The 23,032-nt window shown below is 41.4% G+C and overlaps 2 protein-coding genes across 2 annotated transcripts in view; both read left to right on the top strand.

Annotated features, from left to right (window-relative positions):
* Positions 1-23,032, top strand: part of LOC107220923 (protein NDRG3) — an 82,977-nt gene that overhangs the window by 24,215 nt on the left and 35,730 nt on the right. The window lies entirely within an intron of this gene.
* Positions 3,389-23,032, top strand: part of LOC107220921 (epidermal growth factor receptor) — a 98,189-nt gene continuing 78,545 nt past the window's right edge. Inside the window, exon 1 of the mRNA XM_046732134.1 lies at positions 3,389-4,412. Within this exon, the coding sequence (XP_046588090.1) occupies positions 4,319-4,412 (94 nt within the window). The 5' untranslated portion in view covers positions 3,389-4,318. The remainder of the gene's footprint in view (positions 4,413-23,032) is intronic.

A 23,032-nucleotide genomic window follows, 5' to 3' on the forward strand; every position in this document is an offset into this window, starting at 1 on the left:
ACGGTCGAGAAGGTTTTTTTGAAAATTAGAATAGAAACTTTCATGAGAAATTAGAAAACTTTAGTGACAGTTTTATAAACACTTTGTTTAAAAAAAATGTCGAAGTTCCGCGATTGATCCTTTCGATAGGTAATTAATATACATAGAAGAGCAAAAAAATCGACAGGGATCAGGGAAAAATTACATTTATTCGTTCGGCTTGATATAATATTATGCCACACGTGTACTCATTCGCCTACGCTTCTCGATTTGACGAAGTCCTATCCGTTCCATATAAATGCGGATCCCGGCTACGGATATAGCTTACGGTACATGTGTTGACGCAGTCGAAGCGGATGGAGATTATTTTACACGAGAAGGTTCGTAACTTTCTTACCAACCATTATTTGTACAGCGAATTTATGTAGATCGGCAATATATTCTCCATAACATCAACGTTGGTAAAATTTATAACTACAAGGTAAAATTTTGAAAATACCAAGCGAATACTTCATTTCACTAATCCAACCGTCGAAAAAATAATACCTTATTCAAACTCAGACGCCTTCGTTGGTAACAATTTTTCATTGTCATAGAATGGAAATTGGGTATATAAATCACTTTGATTCTGTGATTCCTCTTCAAAAATAAATGATATTATTTACGTTACTTACGTAACAGGCTTGCAACTAAATTGATGTTTTCAATACTCAATGCTCATCCAAATTCCTACTAGGCAAATCCATATCATTCTTACATCTGAGTGATTCGTCGAATTCTTGGAATATGCTTATACCCTATCCCCACCAATTTAACTCTAATTTTATGCATTAATAATTGATATCACAAACAGCCATTCTCATTTTTTCGGGCTCCTGTTTCGTCAGAACTATGGCATCAATTTTTCGAATGATTGAAATAATGCCATTCCTCTTGTAACTTTAAAGTACACGAGTGAACATTAATTGAGAGACGGCTAGTTTTTGTCCTAGTCGAGTACGTTGGTAACGCAGATTCGGCCTGCAGTGCCACTGTCGGCCGCCCGCCACGGGCTGATTTTGCGTTACCAACGTAATCGACTAGGCCCAAAAACTAGCCGTCTTTGAATTAACATTCACATGTGTACCTCTTGTGCGAGGTATAAAAAAAACGGAGAGTAAGAATTTTATCCTGAAAAAAACCTCGGGATGTTGAGTAAAATATCAATTTTCATGATCATCCACAAGAAACCACGGAAATTATCTTTGAACTACGACATGTTGGTTTTCATAATGCGCGACCTATTTCTTTACATATATATATATATATATATATTTATCATATATTTTTTATGATAAAGTGAGTTAAAAAATATCAACGATTCTAGAAGGTGATTTGAGTATCAGTTAGCTGCTAAATATACGCATTTCGGTATTGAAATCACGACTTGTACTCGTCAAAAAATACATCTTTAATCTATACACGTTACATTATTTCCCAATTATGAATAACACTTGCAAATTCAAAAAACAAATTATATTGGTTTATCTTTGAAATTCTCGGGTTTATCAGCATAGTTACGAAGACCGATGCATCAGAATATCTGTGTCAGTAAAATATTTCAAAACTTACTTTTTAATTTTGCTCAACGGAATTAAGAACCCGAAAAATAATTCAAAACCCAGCTTTGAGATAATTGAGTGACTCGTTGGTTCCGTAGCTAACTGCTCATCGTTCATGTCGAGTAATAAGTTTACCTATATCATCACTTTTTGCTGTCAAGATATTACCATTCGAAAGATGCAGGATAAGAGAAACACGTTCCACTTTTAAAATATACTTACATGCAAGTAAGGTATCGGTTTTTTGGTGTTGTGGATTTTTTTTTTTTTGGTTAAACGACAAAAATATGTTCACATGACAGAAAAAAAATATCCTCTAGATGTGAATATTTTTGGATGATATTACTAATTGTAAGTGCCACCAGGTGATTAAAACTTTGAATGTAAAACGCATTAAAATTTTCAATGTTTTTTGAGTGTTTTTTTTTTTTTTTTTTCTCTTCATAAACTAAAACGAACTGAAAAAATAAATTATTTGCTTGAGAACAATGCTTATACTTCCAACTAAACGTACGAATAAAAATAATTGGGATGAGGGCAAGTATTCCGTAAATAATAATAATAAATTGAACCGTATAAACTATGGTTTTGTGAAATATAAGATAGTTTCAAGATTGAATGTATTACTTTATTTTTTCTTTTTTTCTCCTACGTTTAGTTGAAAGCAAAAGCATTGTTCTAATAGGAACCTAATTTTGGCGTTCAGTCGGAAAAATTCCAAAATGACCAAAATAATGGATATCCTGATACACGTAGTCGTTAAGCAATTATCGAATTCCACCATGTTCCGAGTACTCTGCCGCTAGGCACAGATATAAATGCAGTTCGAATACGGACAATTTCGACTGGATAAAAGCTCTCCGTTAATTTCATACATTGAAAACGACAGGATAGCGCGAGTCGAAGTTCAAATCATAGGATAAAAGAAAGAATGTCAGTAATGATAATAATTATAGCAATGTCAATAATGTGCCAAGTGATTTTTATTTCCGTCATGGTGCTGAAAGGCGAAGCTCGGGCGATGCAACCCGACAAATGAAATTCGTAATCTACGTTCAATTCGAATATTGCAAGCCGGTTGATTGGCACTGGTGCAATCAATGTAATATAATCACGGAAATTAGGGCAGAAATTGGTGATGTTGCAGAGCCTTATAATGTATAAGACAGTTTCTCTCCCCCGCCACCTGCACCCTGCAGGCAAGCGGCTGAGTGGTAAGCGCGCATTTGGTTTGCCTTCGTAAAAACTCAACAGAACGCCGGCTGCAGATCCTGGAGTCTCTGTGGGAACTGGCGAGGCACAGAGCGTCGAAGATGGGATAAAAAAAACTTTCCGTCGAGGTCCCCCAATGAGGACATCTGCATTTTTATTATGAACTGTGGTAGCATTGGATTTTACTGTGCGGGATTGCCGCGCCGCTATTTTTCAACAATATCAATATAATAATTCGTTCGCATATGAATCCAAAATATCTACAGAGCAGGACCGTGGCTTACATTTTTGTTAAAAACGTTAAACAGAACGATAGAATACCGAGAAACGAATGTTGGGCGCCGAATAGTTTGCGCGAAGGCTTGACTGATTGGTTGGATATCGGTCAGATTTAGTCCCTCTGGTCGTCCTGAGAATCCTCTGAAACACGGCTATACCTATATCTAGCAGGGTTTAGAACATTCATGGAATCGGCAAAGAATCGGTTTACCCGTAGTACCAGGGTTCTTCCCCTACCAACCACTCTCGACGTTTGCGACATCTGGCGATCGAGGCAAGAAACTGAATCTGTTTCTTTGATGCACAACTAGCGCGTATTCTTGAGTCGTCTCGCGTGGGGAGTGGTAGGGCTTTGTGGACGCTCCTTTTCATCTCTCCCTCGTCCCTCTCGTCCGTGGAAGTTATAAAAATCCGCGAATAAAATACAACATTTCACCATCCGCGTGATCTTACGGACGATTGTCGGTAAATAACGATCGAACGCCGTACGTGTTGCGATAAAGAGAACAAGAGGCGCTGTCCAGGCCTGCTAGTGAATTCGATTGAAACTAATCTTGATCCGAGTATCGTTACGATGACGGGTAGAAACGATGCAGGTCATGCCTGATTACGAAGACAAGTGTTCGCTCGCGTGCATGAGGCTTGAGAAATCGTGCGCATAAGCCGGGTTTCGCTGAAGCGTTAATACTTTGACGCACCGATCGAGAGAGTCCGCAGCGGGTTTGTTCTGATTTGCTCGTCCTCTACGGATTACAAGCGGCGGAAAACTGGTAACAGGTGGCCGGAGCCGGAGAGTGCAACGACGGCGTGTTAGCTTCGGGCGCCAACGTGGAAAAGCAACAGGTGACTCCGCTCCGCAACGCTATGCGATCTCTCGGCTTTCGGTGAGGGGGGAGAAACGGCAAGTTGCACACCGAGGAAATCGCGGATACCCGCAGGACAAGAAGCGAGCACGGGTGCAGGAGCCCTGCTGGATGGTTCACGTCATCTCGGCCGCAAGTGAATGTCCCTTGGAGAATCGGTTTGCGACCTTTTCGCGACGCCGCCGGCTCGGGACTCGCGCTTTGTGGCTGACACGGCCAGCGTATCGGCAGCGTTTCGCGTCTTCTGATACCTGAATTACCGATATCATTGTTATCCTCGTTATACCTACTTTGTGGTGTTTGGTGCTGGCAAGTGAAAGCCTCTGGTGAAACAGTGGGGAGTGCAGTGGTGATATGTATCGGTTGTGAGAGGTCGTCTCGAGAATGCGGTTAAAAATGAAAAAATCCGGGATCTTGGAAATATATCTGGTGCTGATCTGTGCGCAGCTCGTCGCTACGCAAGTAATCGAGGAAAGAGGTAAGGAATATACTCGCAGGCAATCGAAACGACGACGACGTTGCATTGATAATGCGAAGACATTGTACCACTTGTTTATCGCTACTCTGAACGTGTCATTCGCGTATGCTCTGATAATCAACTGACATGGCCATGAAAATCAGCAGACACTTTGATGAGCCTGTTCGCAATACTTTGTCGATTGATTCATTGTTGGGGAAAAATTTTAATCCCGCGGTTGTGTAACGGGCAAAAGAATTCACGACGTATCTCGGCGGGTTAGGTACGCGCAAGCAGCGTAGATAGTCCATGGATTCCGATGGGTATTATTGTTAATGTAAAGCAGGTACCCACACCTGTCCCACTTCGTTCGTGGGTACAATGGCCAAGGGGTGAGTCCGAGCCACCGTCTTTGAGAGAAGGACAAAAATATAACTGGATTGTCCCGATTCTTAGAGGGTGAAGCAGTAGCGACCGAGCAGGAATTTCACCTTGAACGCTTGCGTCACCTCTGGCGTTTTTCACTCCTTCGTTACTTCTCTCGCAATCAATTCTAAGCTTCAAAGTTCACGCAATGGTTTCCGGCATTTCCCGGCCTTTGCAGAAAAATACCTGACAAGTACCCAAGGAATGCGGTACCGTCAGACCTGATAAATCTAGCTACGAGTGATCGCTTGATTTAAACAAATGCAAGCATGACATTTCTCTTCCGAACCGAAATGAATCAACGGCAGGCATACGTGGTACCTTATGCGTAGCGTCACGCATAGGTGAGGAAAGATTAATTTTATCAGGTCACATCGTCTTATCATTAGCAGTCAGCGATAAGGTTCTTTATCGGATTTGCCGATAAGCGATGATTGTAGCACGTTCAATGTTCCGTTAAGTAGAGATAAGGCTGGCCAACGCTCCGGGTCATTCTATGCCGCGTTACGTTTGACGGGACAGTTTTGTTTTTTTGTTATTTATAACCAGAAAACTGTGGACACGTCTCGCGTGCCAGTGGCGAATACACCACGAGTTAAATATATCTTGTTAAATGGTTAATTAGGGCTTAATAAGATCGGTTCACCCAAAGCAGTGCTGGGAATCCAGGCCAACGACGTTGCGTCTTGAGGAACTTGCCTCGCGCGTACCGTAGACGTATAGATAGGCGGGTGTGCGGAGTGCAACAACTGTACCTTACTTTGAAATACAATGACAGCCGAAGGCGACCTTGCTTATCTCCGTCATCTTTTGTATTTTTGCAGTCTTTGATGTTATGTATGTACATACCTCTTCCGTCCTCTCGCATCGCGTAAATAGTCGTAACAAGCCCTCCGACGTCTCCTCTCATTCTTACCGTCTTTATCATTTTTTCCCCTGTAAATATACCTTGCTGTAGTTTGAAAAGCTCATCTCCGAGTGATACGGCTAAAGGCTTTCCGGTAGCATACGGAACTTGGGAAATTATATGAGGAAATAGTTCTTGCCGCTGATCAGCACTTTGAGATTTCTAGACAACTTTTGAACGCCTTACCGAGGCAGCCAGTATTAACACCAAGAACGGCGATGACGTGTCGCGATCGTGAATACAATGACACATTTTCAACCCCAGTCGACGTGGATAGCTAATAGATAAGGCTGTTTTCCTTACATTTATCTGCGATGGGTAAGCTTATTTTCCATCATTTTATATTTTATAGTCGGACGTTACCCGGAATATGCCTCAGAAATTCGAAAAAAAATTAAACGTGTCTAATCAAACAATTTTCTCATCGGGAAGAGTGAGCCTACCAACGCATGACAGACCGAACGAACGAGCGAACGAACGAGCGAACCTTCTTGCGATAGTTGCCCGACGTGCCCCAAGACTCGTTGTTCGAGACGAGGCTCATTGCTAGGCTGACGAAGCAGCAGCCTGGCTCGGGTGATCAGCCAAGCATAAAGTAACACTGAATTCAACTCCATGGCCTCGAGGTGGTGATGAAAAAACCGATGCATTCCATCTTTCTTGCTTTCTTTATATCTCTAGCCTACGTTGAGGCGAGTACCTATAAAGAATAAAAAGAGCAGTATCGTTTTTCTTCTACATGCCGATATACCATAGTATTCGTTTAACTGTGTTTTGCTTGAACTTTGCTCGCTACTTTTTGTCTAGCTTCAGGTAAAGCATGGAATTTACCATGTGACAGGCGATCTTAAACTGCAGATTCATCCTAACTGTACGATCTATCTGCGGTAATTTGATATTTTACAAGGCAAACATTCTCATTTATAGAGATATTCTCTCATCAGCTTACCAGTATCGTATGAAAATGCCTGATAATCGTCTAGCTGAACTTTTGAAAATACAGATACTCGGAACAAACAAGTACACTCATTGTCAGTTATCAACCTGTTGGAAATAAAAAATTATTGAATAGATTAAGTGAGAAAAAAATAAAACGCCGCAAAGCGATAATCTCAGATACATTCAGGATGCCTGATTGGTACTAAATTAAAGCTACCACAGTATAATATGTGTGTGTACGGGTGAAGCGTGTGTGAGCCAAAGAATTCTAGGAGAATGGGGATGTAGCAGCATTCTTTTTTGCAGAGTTAATCAAGTGATGCGGGATGAAATAAGCAGCTGTGAGAAAAAGACATGCCTTATCTCAGCACAGCTAGTTCATTTGATGAATTCAAGTTGCGTCATATAACCGTGTATTTTTTCGCTTTCACAGGTCAATTTCCATTTCTTTCATCACTTTGTAATGGATATTCGGGCATCCCTACATTCGTATGATTGAATACCGAGTTACTTTCACAGGATTTCTCGTATACTCAAAATCATCTTCAGGTAATAAGCAAAATAGCAGATGAATATTTTAGAAAATGCCGATCGCGTGTCTTTTCAACCGAGTGAATTTTTTTTCATGCTAATAGGCTAAGGTTCTGCATGTGTCTGTAGTGAAAATCGCAGTCGAACGGTTAGAATATTTACGACCTTCTGCAGCTTATTATTATCTCATCCACTTTTTGGTGGAATCTGTTTAGCATCAAACAACAGATTAGGATGATCTCAGTGCTCGAAAATTTTTTACGATATTTTCGAATGGGCACGAAATTATGCACACGTGCAGCAATAAAACAAGTGGTGTCTGCTTTAGAATAGGACGTTTTTCGAACTAAAATAAGCTATCGTAAACTATCTTTCTAAAATATATACAAAAGATAAGAATGGAAATTCGATTGGCCTCTTGAGAAGAGCGGAGTGGGCAGAACTTTTCGACTACCCTTGGCCTAAGAGTGAAATTCGAAGAATGAGTAGAAAGATAACAAAATGGCCGTTTTAGGATTAAAATTTTACTCATTGGTCTGGATCCCATGAATTTTTGGGAGAACCACATATCAAGAATAAAAGACAAAATCATACCTAGCATCACTTTCATAAATGAGTGGACAGTCAGTATGGTGTTAAAGAGAACGGTCAGAATCAGAGAGTCTAAGCATCGAGACGGGCTTGAGATCAGTAACTTGTTAGAGTCAGAAGTCGAAATTAGGATGAGAAGAGCTCAGTAAAACTGTTTAGTGCACGAGTCCAAATATAAGTGAAATAAGTGACGATATTTGTGGTAAGAACCTTCGTTCTGACGATTTTTCGTTTAGCGTGGAAGTGAAAATCCAGTAGAAACAATTGTCCGTTGAGACTTAAAATTGTTTCACGCATTTTTGAATTGTCAATTATTAATTTCATTTAATTGTTAGTTCTATCCTTTTTGTTAGTCGTGCAATTTCTCTTGTGTTGTGTATTACATAAAGAATTATGTATCAATCTTACAATCGTTATTCTTGGACCTATTTTCAACGTGACTAATATACTGATTGGCATCGCAATCTTTATCATAAATTGAATCTTTCGTATTAGCATATTTATGACCTTTTAATTACTCTTCGTGAATCATTTCAACGGGCCAAGGTATAAATTATCCAAGTATTAGAGAAACGTAGCAGAACCAAAGCTTAGGTTCAAGTTAGGTTTAGGTTTCTTATAGTTGGGCATTTGGGCATAAATTGACATGGGGTATTAACCCAGTTTATGACAATTCCATTGCAGTCTTTATCATTGGGTATCTTGCGTTTTGGCGACAGCCTAATAAACCATCTTAAGGTCGTCACAGCGTGTATAGGTATACGTATATCGTATACCTAACACGCAGGTACACGCAAGCGCACCGTTGTAAATTGATGGAACGAATTCAGACAGTGAGCCCTCTCGATGGGCTTTGCGAGACGACTTCAAACCTTCCCAGCGGGGTGTCCCGCCATTCTCGAAAGGCCAAAAGGCTGAAAGGGCAAAGAGCCCAAACCGAATCACTGAAGGCCCTTTGAGAACTTGGCTGCCATCCCACAGTCCAAGATTGCGGCGTTGCCGGATTTCGGTCATTTTGGGCAATAGAAAATGTGTCTGGTGGTAGAATAGTTACCCACCATCCGATCACATTTGGTTATTTTATACTTTGCGTACGGAAGGTTCAAGAGCGCCGGAGGATCCAATGCCTCGCAGTCACAGCTTGCTGAAATAACCTAGGTGTAGTCAGTTCGGGTGTATATGCCCCTCGCGTGAATCCGCATTTTTGTTCTTTACGACGTCACTTTACTCTCGTAACTTACATTCTGTAATTTGTCATCAAGTATCAAATTAGGCAGCGGGTATCTGATAATGTGCACCGCGTCATCTGTCAATCCTTGCGGTATGAGCGAGTAGTGCTTTCTTAGAAACAACGTTCTATTCACGATTGAGAAATTAGTTGAATTATTGTGTTCGGATGAGTAGGCCTGCTAACAATAAGACCTATCAACTCGTTGCTAACTTATCGAGTATGAAACGCCGTGCTCATACTCGTATCCCGTTTGATCATAGTCTTACACGGAGGTCACTTACACTGACGAGAAGCCGCGTTGAAACGGTGTGACGAGATGCGGACTTGTGGTGCGCACGATGCCGCGGTAAAGCATGCGGCAGAGTAAGCGGGGAAAAAAAAAAAAATTCATCCGAGCGTCTTGAATCCTCGGAAATACACCTCGTAAGCTGATTTAAGAACACTCTGGTTCTATAATCTTTATTCCGAGATAAGGCACGGGGAGGGCGATGCTAAGTAGTTCCGAGGATGCAGTTTAAAGTGGCCTGCATGCCTCGTTTCTCATCGTCGACAACTCAAACTGGCATGGCGATACATACTTCTCACGATTCGACAACGAATCGCACTTTTTGAAGGCTGGTTGCGCTAGGCCAGGTCAACTCTAATTGATCCAACGGCAATCGCTCAGTGACGCATCAGAGTCCGCACGGTCAACGTGCGTCATCTCGTATCTCGTGCTTGGGCTATCTTACGCTGCAATAGCTAATCGCTGACAGATGAAATATTTGTTAGAACTATAACAATTCGTAAATAAAAACAGCTCCGATATTTTAAGGTTCGTCAAAATTTGCAGACTTCTATTTCCCGGGATTTTCTTATATCCTTCAGTTCGAGGTAATAACAAACGTACGTGGTAATGTAATTCTAATGATAATGCAAATGCGAAATAAACCTAATATTTGCTACTGTTTCAACTCATCTTCGTGTATATGTAACGTACATACATATAAATACACATTCAATCGAATATGTTGATGTATTTCTTCAAAACACTTGCATGCCTACACAACTGGAAATGTATGTGTTACACAAATGGAAATCAATGACTATTCGCTGCCAAGGATTACGATGAATTTTCATACTTGGAGACAACTAGTAGGAGATAACAAAACAATTTGACGAAGCCGGGCCTCCGACACTCATAAAATGTATTGTTATCGAACGTTCGCATTTGCATTATCTCTGAAAGTTTTCATGTGTTTTGAAGTAAGGCTAGAACTATGAATCGCACAAACGTACATGATTGTTAAAATGAGGAAAAAACCAAGAATTGCAATCCCATACAAGTCTTTTGCTAGCGAGAACAGAAAGAGCACTGGGTACCTGAACTTCAAATAGCTGGCGAAGATGAGAGGGGTCGGTCAGTGAGGCATAAGTGGCAAGGATCGAGTCGTAGGTGGGAGGTACGGTGAGCAATCGGCAATAAACAAAAACAAGAATAGACCATCGGAACAAGGGTCATGCAAACGAGTGCAAGGCATTATTCGGCGGGGCTGCTTTTACATCGAGTTCAAAGCCCCTTCCGCAACGCGACTGCTGACCAAGACGCTTTCAGCTCGATATCAAAGGACATGATTTCATCTCCAATTGTCTCAAAACATCGCCATTGAAAATTCGAGATCAGTCCTCGCGTAACTAATCTTTCGTCGAGATTCAACGACATGTCTCCCGTATCCCAGACGACTCGAATGCCCGGGTCAAGGGTCAATAGTGATACAGAACTAGAGATTTCTTAATTACACACCGCGTCATTCAAACCGCTGCCCCGACTGACAAATTTCATCCGGTAGATTCACGTATTTCACTATTCCTAAGTCGATTTCAGAGTTCCTCTTCCGTTTAGCGTTACGTTGCCGCTGATAGAGCGATCTAAGCGTAACCGGCAGCACTTGGCGAAGAGGCTTGGGTGTGAAGTGAGCGTTGATGCGAGACGGTAAAGTTTAATTGAGGTTGATGAGGGGGACTCTTGCATTGGACCAGAATCCAGCACGCAGCAAGACTATAGGGCGTTCTTCGCATTGCGCAAGATGCAGCTCTCGCGTTTCACGCGACGGATCGATGCCGTACTAAAGAGAACCGAACAGTACCTGCGTCACCGGATTGATATGATGGAAAAAAAAAGCTCATTCGGTAAAAAATATCGCGGCGTTGATTTTCGGAAATTCGATGACCGCGTGTTCGGTCAAACCGGAGTAACCAGCGACCATTCGTTGTCTCGAGGTATTCGGAATTGCGATCGGTGGGCAGCAGGACCGTGTACACAGTTATACCGGAATTGCCGGGGTGTGAGGCGATGACCGACTGGACTCATCGGCAAGGAAGTGTCTAGCGCATGACATTCCACGTGGCCACTTACGAGGGCAGACACGTTATTGTTGTTTATTATTTATCATTTATCAACCACTTTTCCTTCAATACATTTCAAATACACATACAAGAAGGACCTAAAGGGGGCATGTTATGCCCTTACATAGGATGGTCCTAAGAACTTGAAACTAGAAGAGTATGCTTTTACATTCTAGCGTTGATTACCAGTTTACACATTATAGAGTCTTTGTTTTCGATTTCAAAGAAAAAAAAATATATATATAGGCCAGCCTATTACTCAAATCCATAAAACTACCATATACAGACAGATACAGAAATTAACACTCCAAGATAAATTAAAACACATAATTTTTGTAAATCCACATTAAACATTTGACAAGATTGCAATTATATTTCACCAACATATCATAGTACACTATATCACAATATTGCAGATATGTTCTTTCGGTTTATTTTTTGATGGTTTATTTTCTTTTATTTATATTTTTATTTATTTTTTTATTTCCTACTCACGGCAAGGTTTTTCAGGTGAGCAGGAAGTGTATTAAAGTATCTTTTAGCACAGTATACGTAAATTTGTGTTTTGAAACACCACACACTAAGATTGAGTCATGTTAATAAAATCATTTTGGGGTAATGATCAGTAATTGGGTCCACAAATTTCCCAGCAGAAACTTTTAAATTGCCCTTATAGAAGATGTGATCTATACATGTTCCTAAGTTTGTTTGGGTTGAAGGACGGGTGCATGAGTTAATCATTGATTAATACCCATTTTGTGATACAAAATATAAATATTCCTCCGCACTTCTATATAAATCGATAAGATCTATATCGGTATCCCCTATGATCATGTGACTTCATACTTTTTTATTAGAGCCAATAAACTTTTCTGAGATGATTTACGAAATAGCCAGTACTATAATCATGATGCCTGTATAGACCAGATATCTGATGTGCAATTTTATTTTTTAACTCACACTGTATAGTAGTAATTTTGAGGTGGTCATACTGCTCTGATATTACTACAAAGTGAAGAGAACTTTTGACATATATAACTACACCATCCGCTTTGTTTATCTTACTTTTTATTATCATATACCGCATATTCGGGTATATTTATAAGATGTATGTTATCAGTTAGGAACATTATTACATCAAGTACCTTCTGACAGGCATTAGTCAGTGCTTACAGTTTGATAGAATTTTTTTTATACTTCTAATATTAGCACGAAAAACTAATAATTCGGATTATAGAAATTTTTGTCTTTATTTATTTCCTCAATACCATTAAAGGACAATTCTTAAATACTTCTGAAACCTTCAATTTTCACAAAAAGATTGTATATTCTATTTTAAAACTGTAACAGAACGAGAATATAACTGTTCCATTCTTTGCAGTATAATGATTGTATATTTGAGGAATGAAAATTCAGAAGGTTTGATCTGGTTTCCATGGACAGTTTGTATTAGTCACATGCTGCTCCCATCTAGTTTTATAGGTCTCACACTGACTATACTCATCCGCTGCAGATTCAATTGCTCTCTCTCTTTTTCGTTAAGAAATCATGTGCACTTACACAATCTATACATTTTTTTACATTAGAATTACAATTAAAAACACTGTGGGGACCAGCGCATGTAATACAGGTTTGGGATCATTGACACTTTCTATGACTGTGATGATATCCACGGCAATTTTTGCATCTATATTGGAATCATCATATACTTTACAATTTTGATTTGCCTATACAAATTCACTGATTCTTCATGATCATACGGTATACTACAGCTGACACTTGTGCTATGGCTGCTTGATTATTGTTCTTTTGCATGTATGTATGCACTATGGCAATATTACCTGTTGGTAAATTATTTCTAACGATGACATCACTCAGGATTTCTTCTTTGCTGATATTCGATTGTATATTTGGTATCCGTATTTGAGGATTATTTTTTTCACGTGGATTAGCACTTACGATATCTTTACTAACACAATTTAACGTTTTCAAAATCTTTTGTAATTTTAGATTTTATATATACCGTACCATCTTTCACTTGATTCATTTCGATAACTTTGGCTTTCGTTTTTTCAGCTACTTGTTTTTTGTCTACATCCAGTGTATTTCCATTGAAATTATCTTCGGGCTTACTATTGGTTGCACAAAAATTTGTTTATCTAGCTCTTTTGACACAGCACTCGAACAAGTGCTATTGAAATGATCATGACTTTTTTTTCTAACGTCCAAGTCTCAGAAAACTATGGCGCCCTCTAAGTTCATTATTCTGCTTGCTTAGTTCATCATTCATTTTATTTAGGTAGGATATTTGATGCATATAACGACAACCCCCGACGCAATCTTTGACATCAGTAATTTCACCCACCTTCCTCTTTTTACTCGACACGGTGGAATTAGATTCACTATCACTTTGCTCCGAAATTTCTTCTTACGCATCTATAACAACAGATGTATCCAGACCTCTTTCCAAATTGTCCATCTGTAGATTGATCAGTAGTAGTTTGCTTCTCAGTATCTTTGACTCCAGCACTTCCATTAGTTTTCGACGCTGTCCATACGCTTGAATAGGTCATGTTCGCATGACCCGGACCGACCGTGATATTACCTGTCGCATAGGAGCCATGCCCAGTTTCGACATTACGTTCAAAATCAGCCCTGCGCCAAGTTTCATCAAACAACAAGCATACGACAACGTTGCAAGTTGTTTTATCATGGCAAAACAGCTTTATATCGGGAGGCATATCCCGCCTATCTGTACTGTACTAGGCCATCTTGGTTATGTGTATGTGCTCGTTATATATTTATCAATGGTTTTGTTCGCTGCTCGTACGACGCGCGTGTCTCTCAATGGCGTTACGATGCGTCTTTCAGCATCGAATCAACAGGACGGGGAGTTGAAGGAGGTCCGTCACCTCCCGCCGGGGGGGGGGGGGGGGGTATACTCAAAAGCCAAACACAGTCGGTGAGATAGCCAATATTCATTATACTTTCCATCCTCGCGACCCAACTGCAGTGGCATTTGATATCAATCTTTGGGTATGAGGAAAAAGGAACCCCGGAGGTTGATCGGGTGATTATTGGAATCAATAAGGGATTATTATCCTTCTCAGAGAGTTTATTCATACTTGATTGACGGTCAACAGTTGATTAGTTTCACGTGTTCTGCGGTTGGCACCGGATTGGCTGGAGGCTCCAGCGTCATCCGCTGTGTCGAAGTAATCATGGAATAGCGGGCGGCAGAAAGGAAGCGAAGAGGACCGGTCCGCGCTCTCTTAAACGTGCAATCTTGGCCCATTCAATACGCCCTGGGAAACAGCACGGTTATTACGGGTGAATGGGAGGAGTTGCAGCCCGAGGTCTGCCGGAGGACTTCGGTACGAGGCAAGGCACCGAGTGAACGTTGAACGGCAGAAGACGCGTATCCGCTTGCATGTAGTCGACCCATGCGTACCTGTGTAAGATACGCTGTTGTGTCCGCGGTACCCCCGTTTTCGAAGGGAGAGGCGTCCGCGCCGGATTGTAATGTACCGTATCATCACGCGAATGATACAGTGAATCCATCGTCGTCCACCTTCGATTGAGTATTTTTGGGGTCGAATTCGCTGTGGTATTTTGCGAAAAGTGAGGGATAATGAACGAGGCGTTTATAACTCTCGCAGCGTCCACCTTCCTGCGTACTTGGCCGCGGCTGTATAGTGGACAGCTAGCGGACATCGGACGGCAACGCCATCGCTATCGACGGGACTCGGGGAGGCTTTCTTTACCAAAAGCGGAAACTCGTCCTCGAGAAAACAACCCAGATACGTCTCTCGAGGCCTTGTAGGCCCAAAGCGGTATGTGCACGGACAGGGGTGAATGCACCGCTTACCTCGGAGACTGGACGAGCAAGTCATCCTGGTATAACGTTCGCTCGCGGTATCTCACTGGCAGTCATGCCACATCGTCGCGTCATCTCTCTGTACGCTTCACGAAAGTCGCGAATTTTTCCATCGCTGCGACCTGTCCTTGGATGCCCATACTACAATCGCGGTTAAGAGGAACGCTTCGGAATTGACTGCGTTGCGTAACAACCAATATCTTTATCAATGTACACCCTTACGGGAAATTAGTACCTACTCAAATGTCACCGCCAAACGATCTAGGGTGATCAATTGTGCGCTAGTCGTTTTTCAATAATTTGTCAGTAGGTGAGTTCATTTCGAGTAATGAAGGACGGTCGCTATTCGCAACTCAAGTATTATTTTCTTGCAAGGATAGACCTGCATCGCTACCACCAAAGGTATCTCGTCGTACGAGAGTCCGCCGAGATCCTCGTCGCCGGTGATCACTTCCATGTCACGGCTGAAAATCCCCGCCTACGTGAAGCCCGGGAACCAAGGTACCTTTAAAATCCGCCTTTCCCCAGCCCCTTCACCTGACGTAAGAATAGGCCCGTGCAATCGTTCCTCCACCCCAACCTGCAGCCCAGGTAACCCAACCGCGCGTCTTCCAAGGCGTCTTTCATACAGACGAGGCCCTTGAGTCTCGAATCTCAACGCTTTGCGAGCAAGCACAATGCGTCTCATATTTTCTTTCGCATGGATCTACCGCTATGAGCTGCGACCTTTTGATTCACATGGCATACCGGCTCACCCACGATCAAAACTAGTACACGACGTTTGAGGAGAAATGTACCTGCGAATATTCGCTTTATACCCGGCGCAGATCGTTTATTTTCCACGCGTTGTTTCAACTACTTTGGTGAAAAACGGAGAAAATTTGGGGGACAAAAAACAGGAACAGCGGAAGATTGTAAAAGGATGAAAGAAAACTATTTCAAGGTTGCTGATATTCTGATCGAGCAGCTCTTAAATATACAAGCTATACGGCATGTATGTACAATGTGACTGGGGCATATCTCTGTTAAAGTTGAGAGACCGGGACGCTGTTTCATTTCATTGATACATTGCGCAACTATTATCGCACCCTGCAGCCCCAACTTTCCGAATCACATAACCACCGTAGGCCACCCACACGGAATAATGTCCTATGGCTCGTAAGGCGTACGCGCGGATAGGCGTGCAGGTCTGCCCGCCTGCATGCGGACGGTGTAGTGTTTCACGCTGGTAGAAAATTCTCCCAAGTCCCAAGTACGCGTACATGGGTATATGGTTGGTACATTGTGTGTATACATGAGTAGATACGCGCATACACTATGCACGTATATCTATATCGTGTATGGTTAGTTTGGAACAAGGAAACATATTCACAATTAAACGTGGACGTCGAGGCTTGAATCACGAGCAGCGTATATAGCCCGGCTTAGGGTAACCCGTGCCCGTGGTAGTAAAGAATCGAAGAAAAAATAAAAAAGTTGAAGAAACACAAACCCGAGGAGGATGAATAATAAGGAGCAACTGTAACGAAGCGTGTCGGGTCGACTGTTCTAAATTGGCTTACCGTTCCGAACGATGCCATCGCGCGGCGTGGCAATAAGCTAGCTGCGTACCTTATGGGCAAAGCAACGTGCTTGCATTGCCTGCTGCATGCATTTGCGCACCAGTCACCCTAGTACGCCGAAAAACCTGAACAGACGGCGCTGACAGTCGACTGTATCAAAAACAATCGACTATTTACTTCTCCTTTCACTTCAAGGTCCTTAAATAACTTTAAAAAAATTAAATTAATCATAAAATGATAAGAGAACCTTTTTGTATAGGGTTCAATTCCCTACGAAAATAAGTTCTGGTCTTGTCGGTACACTAATGCGTTAATGAGTTATAAGATTCCAGAGTTGAAGAAAAAAAAAATTTCCCATGCAATTTAAATAGAAAATAGAAGATCGCGATGATGCACCTCCAAATATTAATATTAAGAGCTGAAACTTGGAAAGCATGCTTTTTTCGTCATTTGAAACAGTATGGGCGACTTGAATTTTGAAAGAAAAAAATAGTCAATTTTTTTTATATAGTCTAATGTACACGGATCGTACAATCACAAACAGCGCGTATAACATATGTTACGGAGGTAGCCTTTACCAGTTGGCCGTATTCTGTACTCGTTTGCAATTTCAATGTCTCAACCACAACCTCACCGGAGGGATTAAAACAGAAAGAAAACAAGCGTTTGAAAATAATTTACACATGTTCAGCCATGGATGCGACTAAAATTCACCGCGGCCGATCACCGGAAAAAACAAAGAAACACAAATGTGATATCATTTTTTGTCGTTCAATTGAAACAAGTGAGTAGATTTGGAGGTTAGCCACGTTTTTTTGCCGTCTAGAATGCGTGGCCCTCGCCACTCCTCAGATTCGCGAAAATAACCACATGCAGAGCGTAAGTTTCTACTTGAGCGCGAGTTAGCAAGCAAAAAAAAAAACTCAGGGCCATGTGCGCCAAGTTGGCGCGATCACGCCGTATCCCCTGGCACATGTTAGAATATACAAAGAGCGTTTACAGAGCGCGCCAACTCTTCGTGGAGGGAATCGTGACTTAAGGAACCCCGGTAGTATTTAACAGCCATCTTATATTTTGGCCCGCAAGAGAAATTTCAATCCCGATCATCGATTCAACGCAGGGAAATTCCCGCGTCAACGTTTCACTACCCTAAGTTACCATTACCTGGGATGGAATCTACCTTCCAGTCCTCGCATACCTCGAAGTCAATTGAGGCGGCGGTACCGAATTATCGTGGTGGCAAAAGTTGAGCAAATTTCGAGATCACGACTCGACGTATGTACAGATCATTTATAGCGTCACAGTTCAAACTAAAAGCATGTCTTGGGAATGGAAAATTTCTTGGCTATATGCGCTTCGACTACTGCCTAATACGGTCGCTCTAATCCAGGGATATAATAATGTCGTAAAGCATTTTTTACTTCCAAGTAGCATTAAATTATGTAAATTAGGCATGCCAGTCTACCATATCCTAACAATATCATCGCGTCCTACACAAATCACAATATGTCATGTAGACAATTTGTGAAGAAAACGGACAAACTCTGATACTTATATTCAAGCTTCTCTACGCAGTTTCTTTACAACTGTTAATAATTTTCATCTTTCGAATCAAGTTGACCAGCAATAAACTTGAAGCATCTTGTGTTCAGAACGCCACCACCCAATCAGCAATATCTCATTCGCTTCGTACGATTCCTAGCTGTTTCTCACGATTTCGACCAGTCTCGCCTCACGCTTGGACTTGGAGAAATTCACGTTAGTGCGGTACTGCAATTTGCTTACTAATAAAATACTTACGCGAACGAGCTGGACTCCTTTAAAAAAATGATACTTGTACTATACTATAATTACTTTACATTAGCTACCTGAAATTTGGGGACCAGGGTAGATGCATGCGTGCCGGTATACCGCAGGTTTTTGGTTGCATTAAATAATCATTTACTGTCAGAGGGTTGCAATATGCAAGCTTCCCTGTAACATACCCCTGTTTCAAAGACTTTCCGTACTCCGATTCGCCTCAACAAACGCCTACTGGTAACTTTATTTGTTCTCATTTTCTTTTTTCTCATTTTCCACGTGAGATTCGAGTGGCATAACATAGTACCGACCAAACTGATCCACTTATCAGGCATGCGTTCTTCATTTTGAAGTAACAAATTGTAGGCGGTAAAAATGAATCGGCTAAGTATTGACTTTGCAAATTCACGAAAGTTTTACATTCACCCCCAATGCGACGAACTTTAACGCAACGTTTGTTCTTTATATGTTACAAGTGACGATGCCTTCTGACAATGACCTTGCGTATACATTGGTCCGCATGAAACTTAAAAATATTCTCGAAATTCTTCCAAATAACTCTTGTGCGAAATCTCAGTGATTTTTTCAGACCGGTTGTAATTTTTTTTGTTCCAACTCAGGTTAAGCTACTACGAGACGAACCAAGGTCTCAATCGAATTAATTAAAAGATACTAATTCCGGCGTCAGACTCGTCGGCGTTTTGATCTAACGCGGGGTCAGTTGGCCCCGTACTGCACCATTACCATTGCTAGCCGTTGAAGCAACTGAACACCCGCTACGCCAGTGATCCACCAGTGATGTCACAATCTATTTTAGTGTACATTACAATTTCTCGGGATAGACAAATATTACTGTATGAATATTGGCGGTAAGAATACTGTATTTTTGAGATTTTCACGACGGAGCGTATAAAACTTGGTTGAAATCATTTCTTTCGCACGCATATTATGCAGGCGTACGAGACTGTGATACGTGAAATTCTTTGATTTGCATCACGTAAAATAGACACAGGAAGGTAAGTGTTTCTAGAAGTATACCAACGTCCCGGAGAAAACTCGGAACGTTGGTAAGAAGATTACGGGTTGTATATTTCGGTGTCGCGGTGGGTTATATTACACATACAGAGACCTATACTTCTTCAATCCTGCTCCTTTTTTCTTCCGAAGGGTATGCGTTATTTACTTTCCCATCGCCGCGAGCTCGCAAGGGCCGAGGCAGTATGATACTGGCCAAGTGACGTTCTCAAGTGCGTCGTCGCTATGTGCACCGTAATTCAATCGTACGCGGTTCTTTCGCATATCGTTACCATCATCATCATTATTATCGCAATCCTTATACATACCATGATACTATTTCGAGATATGGAGAAAAACGAAGGCCCCCAGTCAGGGCATTCACGGCTCTATTTGTATTTAAGCCTTTTAAATTTCACACATCACAATTCATACCACTGCAGGGTTGTAGATTTACCGGCATTTTCTGTAATTATCAATTTACTTAGGAAGTGGCCTAACAGGTGAACCCGAATCTGGACATAACGTAACGTGTGATATGTGCGTGATATGTGCATTGGTTTGATTGAAAACTTCTAGCTAAAATTCAAAGTCGGGTCGATCGTGTGATTTAACTTCACGGTACGTAATTCAAGTGTGTTGCGATGTTGTGTTACCAGACATTCGAAAATGTCTCACCTTAGTGAACATTAGTAGGAGCCACTGTGCAGATCTTACCGAAAGGCAAATGCATACTAAACCATCTACGCGAAAACTTTGTTTTGGCAAACATCGTTTTGCAATTGACTGCAATATTATCATAATCTTGATCACTGACTGGTGTTCGAATTAATGATTAGAACTCAATCAACACTTGACATGCAAACGTTGACTGAATTAAGATAGTTAAGTCCGAAAACCCAAATTTCATCTTCGTGACTTGCGAATGTATCGACACACCTGCGGACAATCGGTCGGTCAACCCTATTTCACCCTATTTCATCGTGACTGTAGCCCACCAAAGTACACCGATGTGTACATTCAAGAGCAATGCAGCTCGAATCCAATGATGTATTTCCGAGTTCCTTTACGCAGGAAGAAATCCATCATTTCCCCCACTTGTTCACAACCTCGGGGAGCTTTCGAAAATGCATCATGTAGGTAAAACTTCACATCTGCAGCGTGCCTAGCTGGCTAACAACTACTTTCCAGATTCCAAATAAATCTTTACGAAGCGCTGAAAACTGAGGCAAAACAGTCGGCCGTCCGACGATGCAGGACGAAGGATGATAAGGCGGAAGAGGGATGGTGAGAAGGGGGGTGGCGCAGCTGCCGTACTTGCGTGACAGGGCACCAGACCTCAAGGTTGTGAGAGACGCGGAGATGAGATCCTCAGGGCAGGATGTGCTCGCATGTAAAGGTCCTACTTCCGGGTATGCGTGTGTATTAGGTCGTGCGTGCACCTGGTGCTCTTGGAGAGATGGGAACTAATTTTAAAACCACGAACCACGACCATATGCGGCAACCTGCTCCGGAGATCGCAGCATCATACCACATGTGCTCGGCCATCCAGTATATTTTCATAAACGTTCCGTATTTGTGTATTCAAGGGGTCTCATAGGTTGACGATAAACAATACCACTAACAATGAGTGTGATATAATCGGCCATCCACCCAGAATTATTACCATGTTTGGAATCGTGTGACGGAGTAAATCGCAATAATATTTTCATTAAAATACTGCGATTCCAGTACGAAGTTGATGCATGTCAAGCTGGCGGCGAGGTGTAACGATCCTTTTCACCTCTCTGACATGACCGCGTCCTCCGTTGCCACAACGTTCTATTTGACGAAAGATAGCCCATCGATATTAATTATTCTAAGGAATTGTCAATTCGCAATTTCTACACAGCACGCGGACGAATTTCGTGGCCGTTAAAAGCCCGTTACTTGAAGTTTTATCATTTCTCCGCTCAACTGTGAACGTGTTGATTCATTCCGTTCGTCTGAAAGTGAACATTCACATTTGCCGCATTTAAATCAAACGAATTTTATTCGACGCAAAACTCGCGTAATATCACAGATACATTCTCGTTGGTGTACTCCCAGGCTTTCACAGATGTAGAAAAAAGTGCAGTTTCGGATCATACATCAATCACTATCGTTTCGACTGTCTTCCTTTTCTTACATCAGTGTGGGCGACCCTTCTTAGCCTCTGCCTTTTTCACCCTCAGGTATATTGTACCTTCGAACCCGCAGCATCCCACGCTAAAGGTGAGCAGGTGGCGATGATCATACGATGCGTTTCATACGTCTATTCTGTTGGATCAGTCGTGTAACGGTTTTTTTTTTTTTTTTTTTTGAGGTTCAACCGATACGTTTTGATTTTATGTTATATTAGAAATCTAGATATATTCAATAAACAAAATACATTAAATCAGGAGGAAACAATGTAGAACACAGATTTATTGAGTTTTGGTATAACCTTTTAAAAGAACAGGCAATCATAGAAAATCTCATTCACTCTTTCATTCACACGTTAAAATTACTCAACGCGATTACCGACGTTTTGTATATAATTATTCTGGTAAAATTTTTGTACCATATTAACGAAAGACTGGCTCTCTTTTCCTTTATGCTTCAAATTTAAAAATGATTCTAGTGAAAGAATGAATCTACTGACAAAGGACTCTAAATTATGGTGAGATTACAATAAAGTTAACAGACGAAGATATAAAATACTGACTTAAGAAGGCTATTACAGATTTGTGGCACAATCCACCTACAAATCAGTAATGAAAAGATGACTTAGCTCGGAATATCTCTGATGAAGAGAGGTGGCCTAACGGCTCCGTAGATGATCATGGATGTTGAAGTTCTTTGATATTCCTTTTATAGAATCGGTCTTCACCGATTATACTGCGTGGTCGTTCGTCGATCAGATATTTGGATTTGTTCTTTAGGCTCACAGGCTCCGAAAGATTGGGATTGCGTTGGGTTACACTTCTTGTATGAATCGTCGTCTCAATTTTTTTTTTTTTTTTTTTTTTTTACTTGTTTTGTTTTCCCAAATGTTAACGAAATTATAAGAATGTGAATATGACAGGACTAGACTTTATATCGACCGTTCGCTTCGACCCCGGCTCGCAGAGAGAGAGAGTTACACTTATTTCACCGGATAGGTGATCTTGACCGACGTGACACCTAGAGTTAAGCGTTTGCCCTTTATTTTGAAACGTTGTATGTGCTTAAGGCGCGTACATACGAATTACTTTATATTCTATGTGACTCGCATGTAATATCGTTACATCACCCCCCCCATTTTCGAGATTGTTGTGAGAACGAAAATATCGAAAATTACTCGTTATCCTATATTTGCAGTAAAATCTAAAAACCTCT

This window comes from Neodiprion lecontei, chromosome 2, assembly GCF_021901455.1.
Source record: "Neodiprion lecontei isolate iyNeoLeco1 chromosome 2, iyNeoLeco1.1, whole genome shotgun sequence".
Classification (NCBI taxonomy): Eukaryota; Metazoa; Arthropoda; class Insecta; order Hymenoptera; family Diprionidae; genus Neodiprion; species Neodiprion lecontei.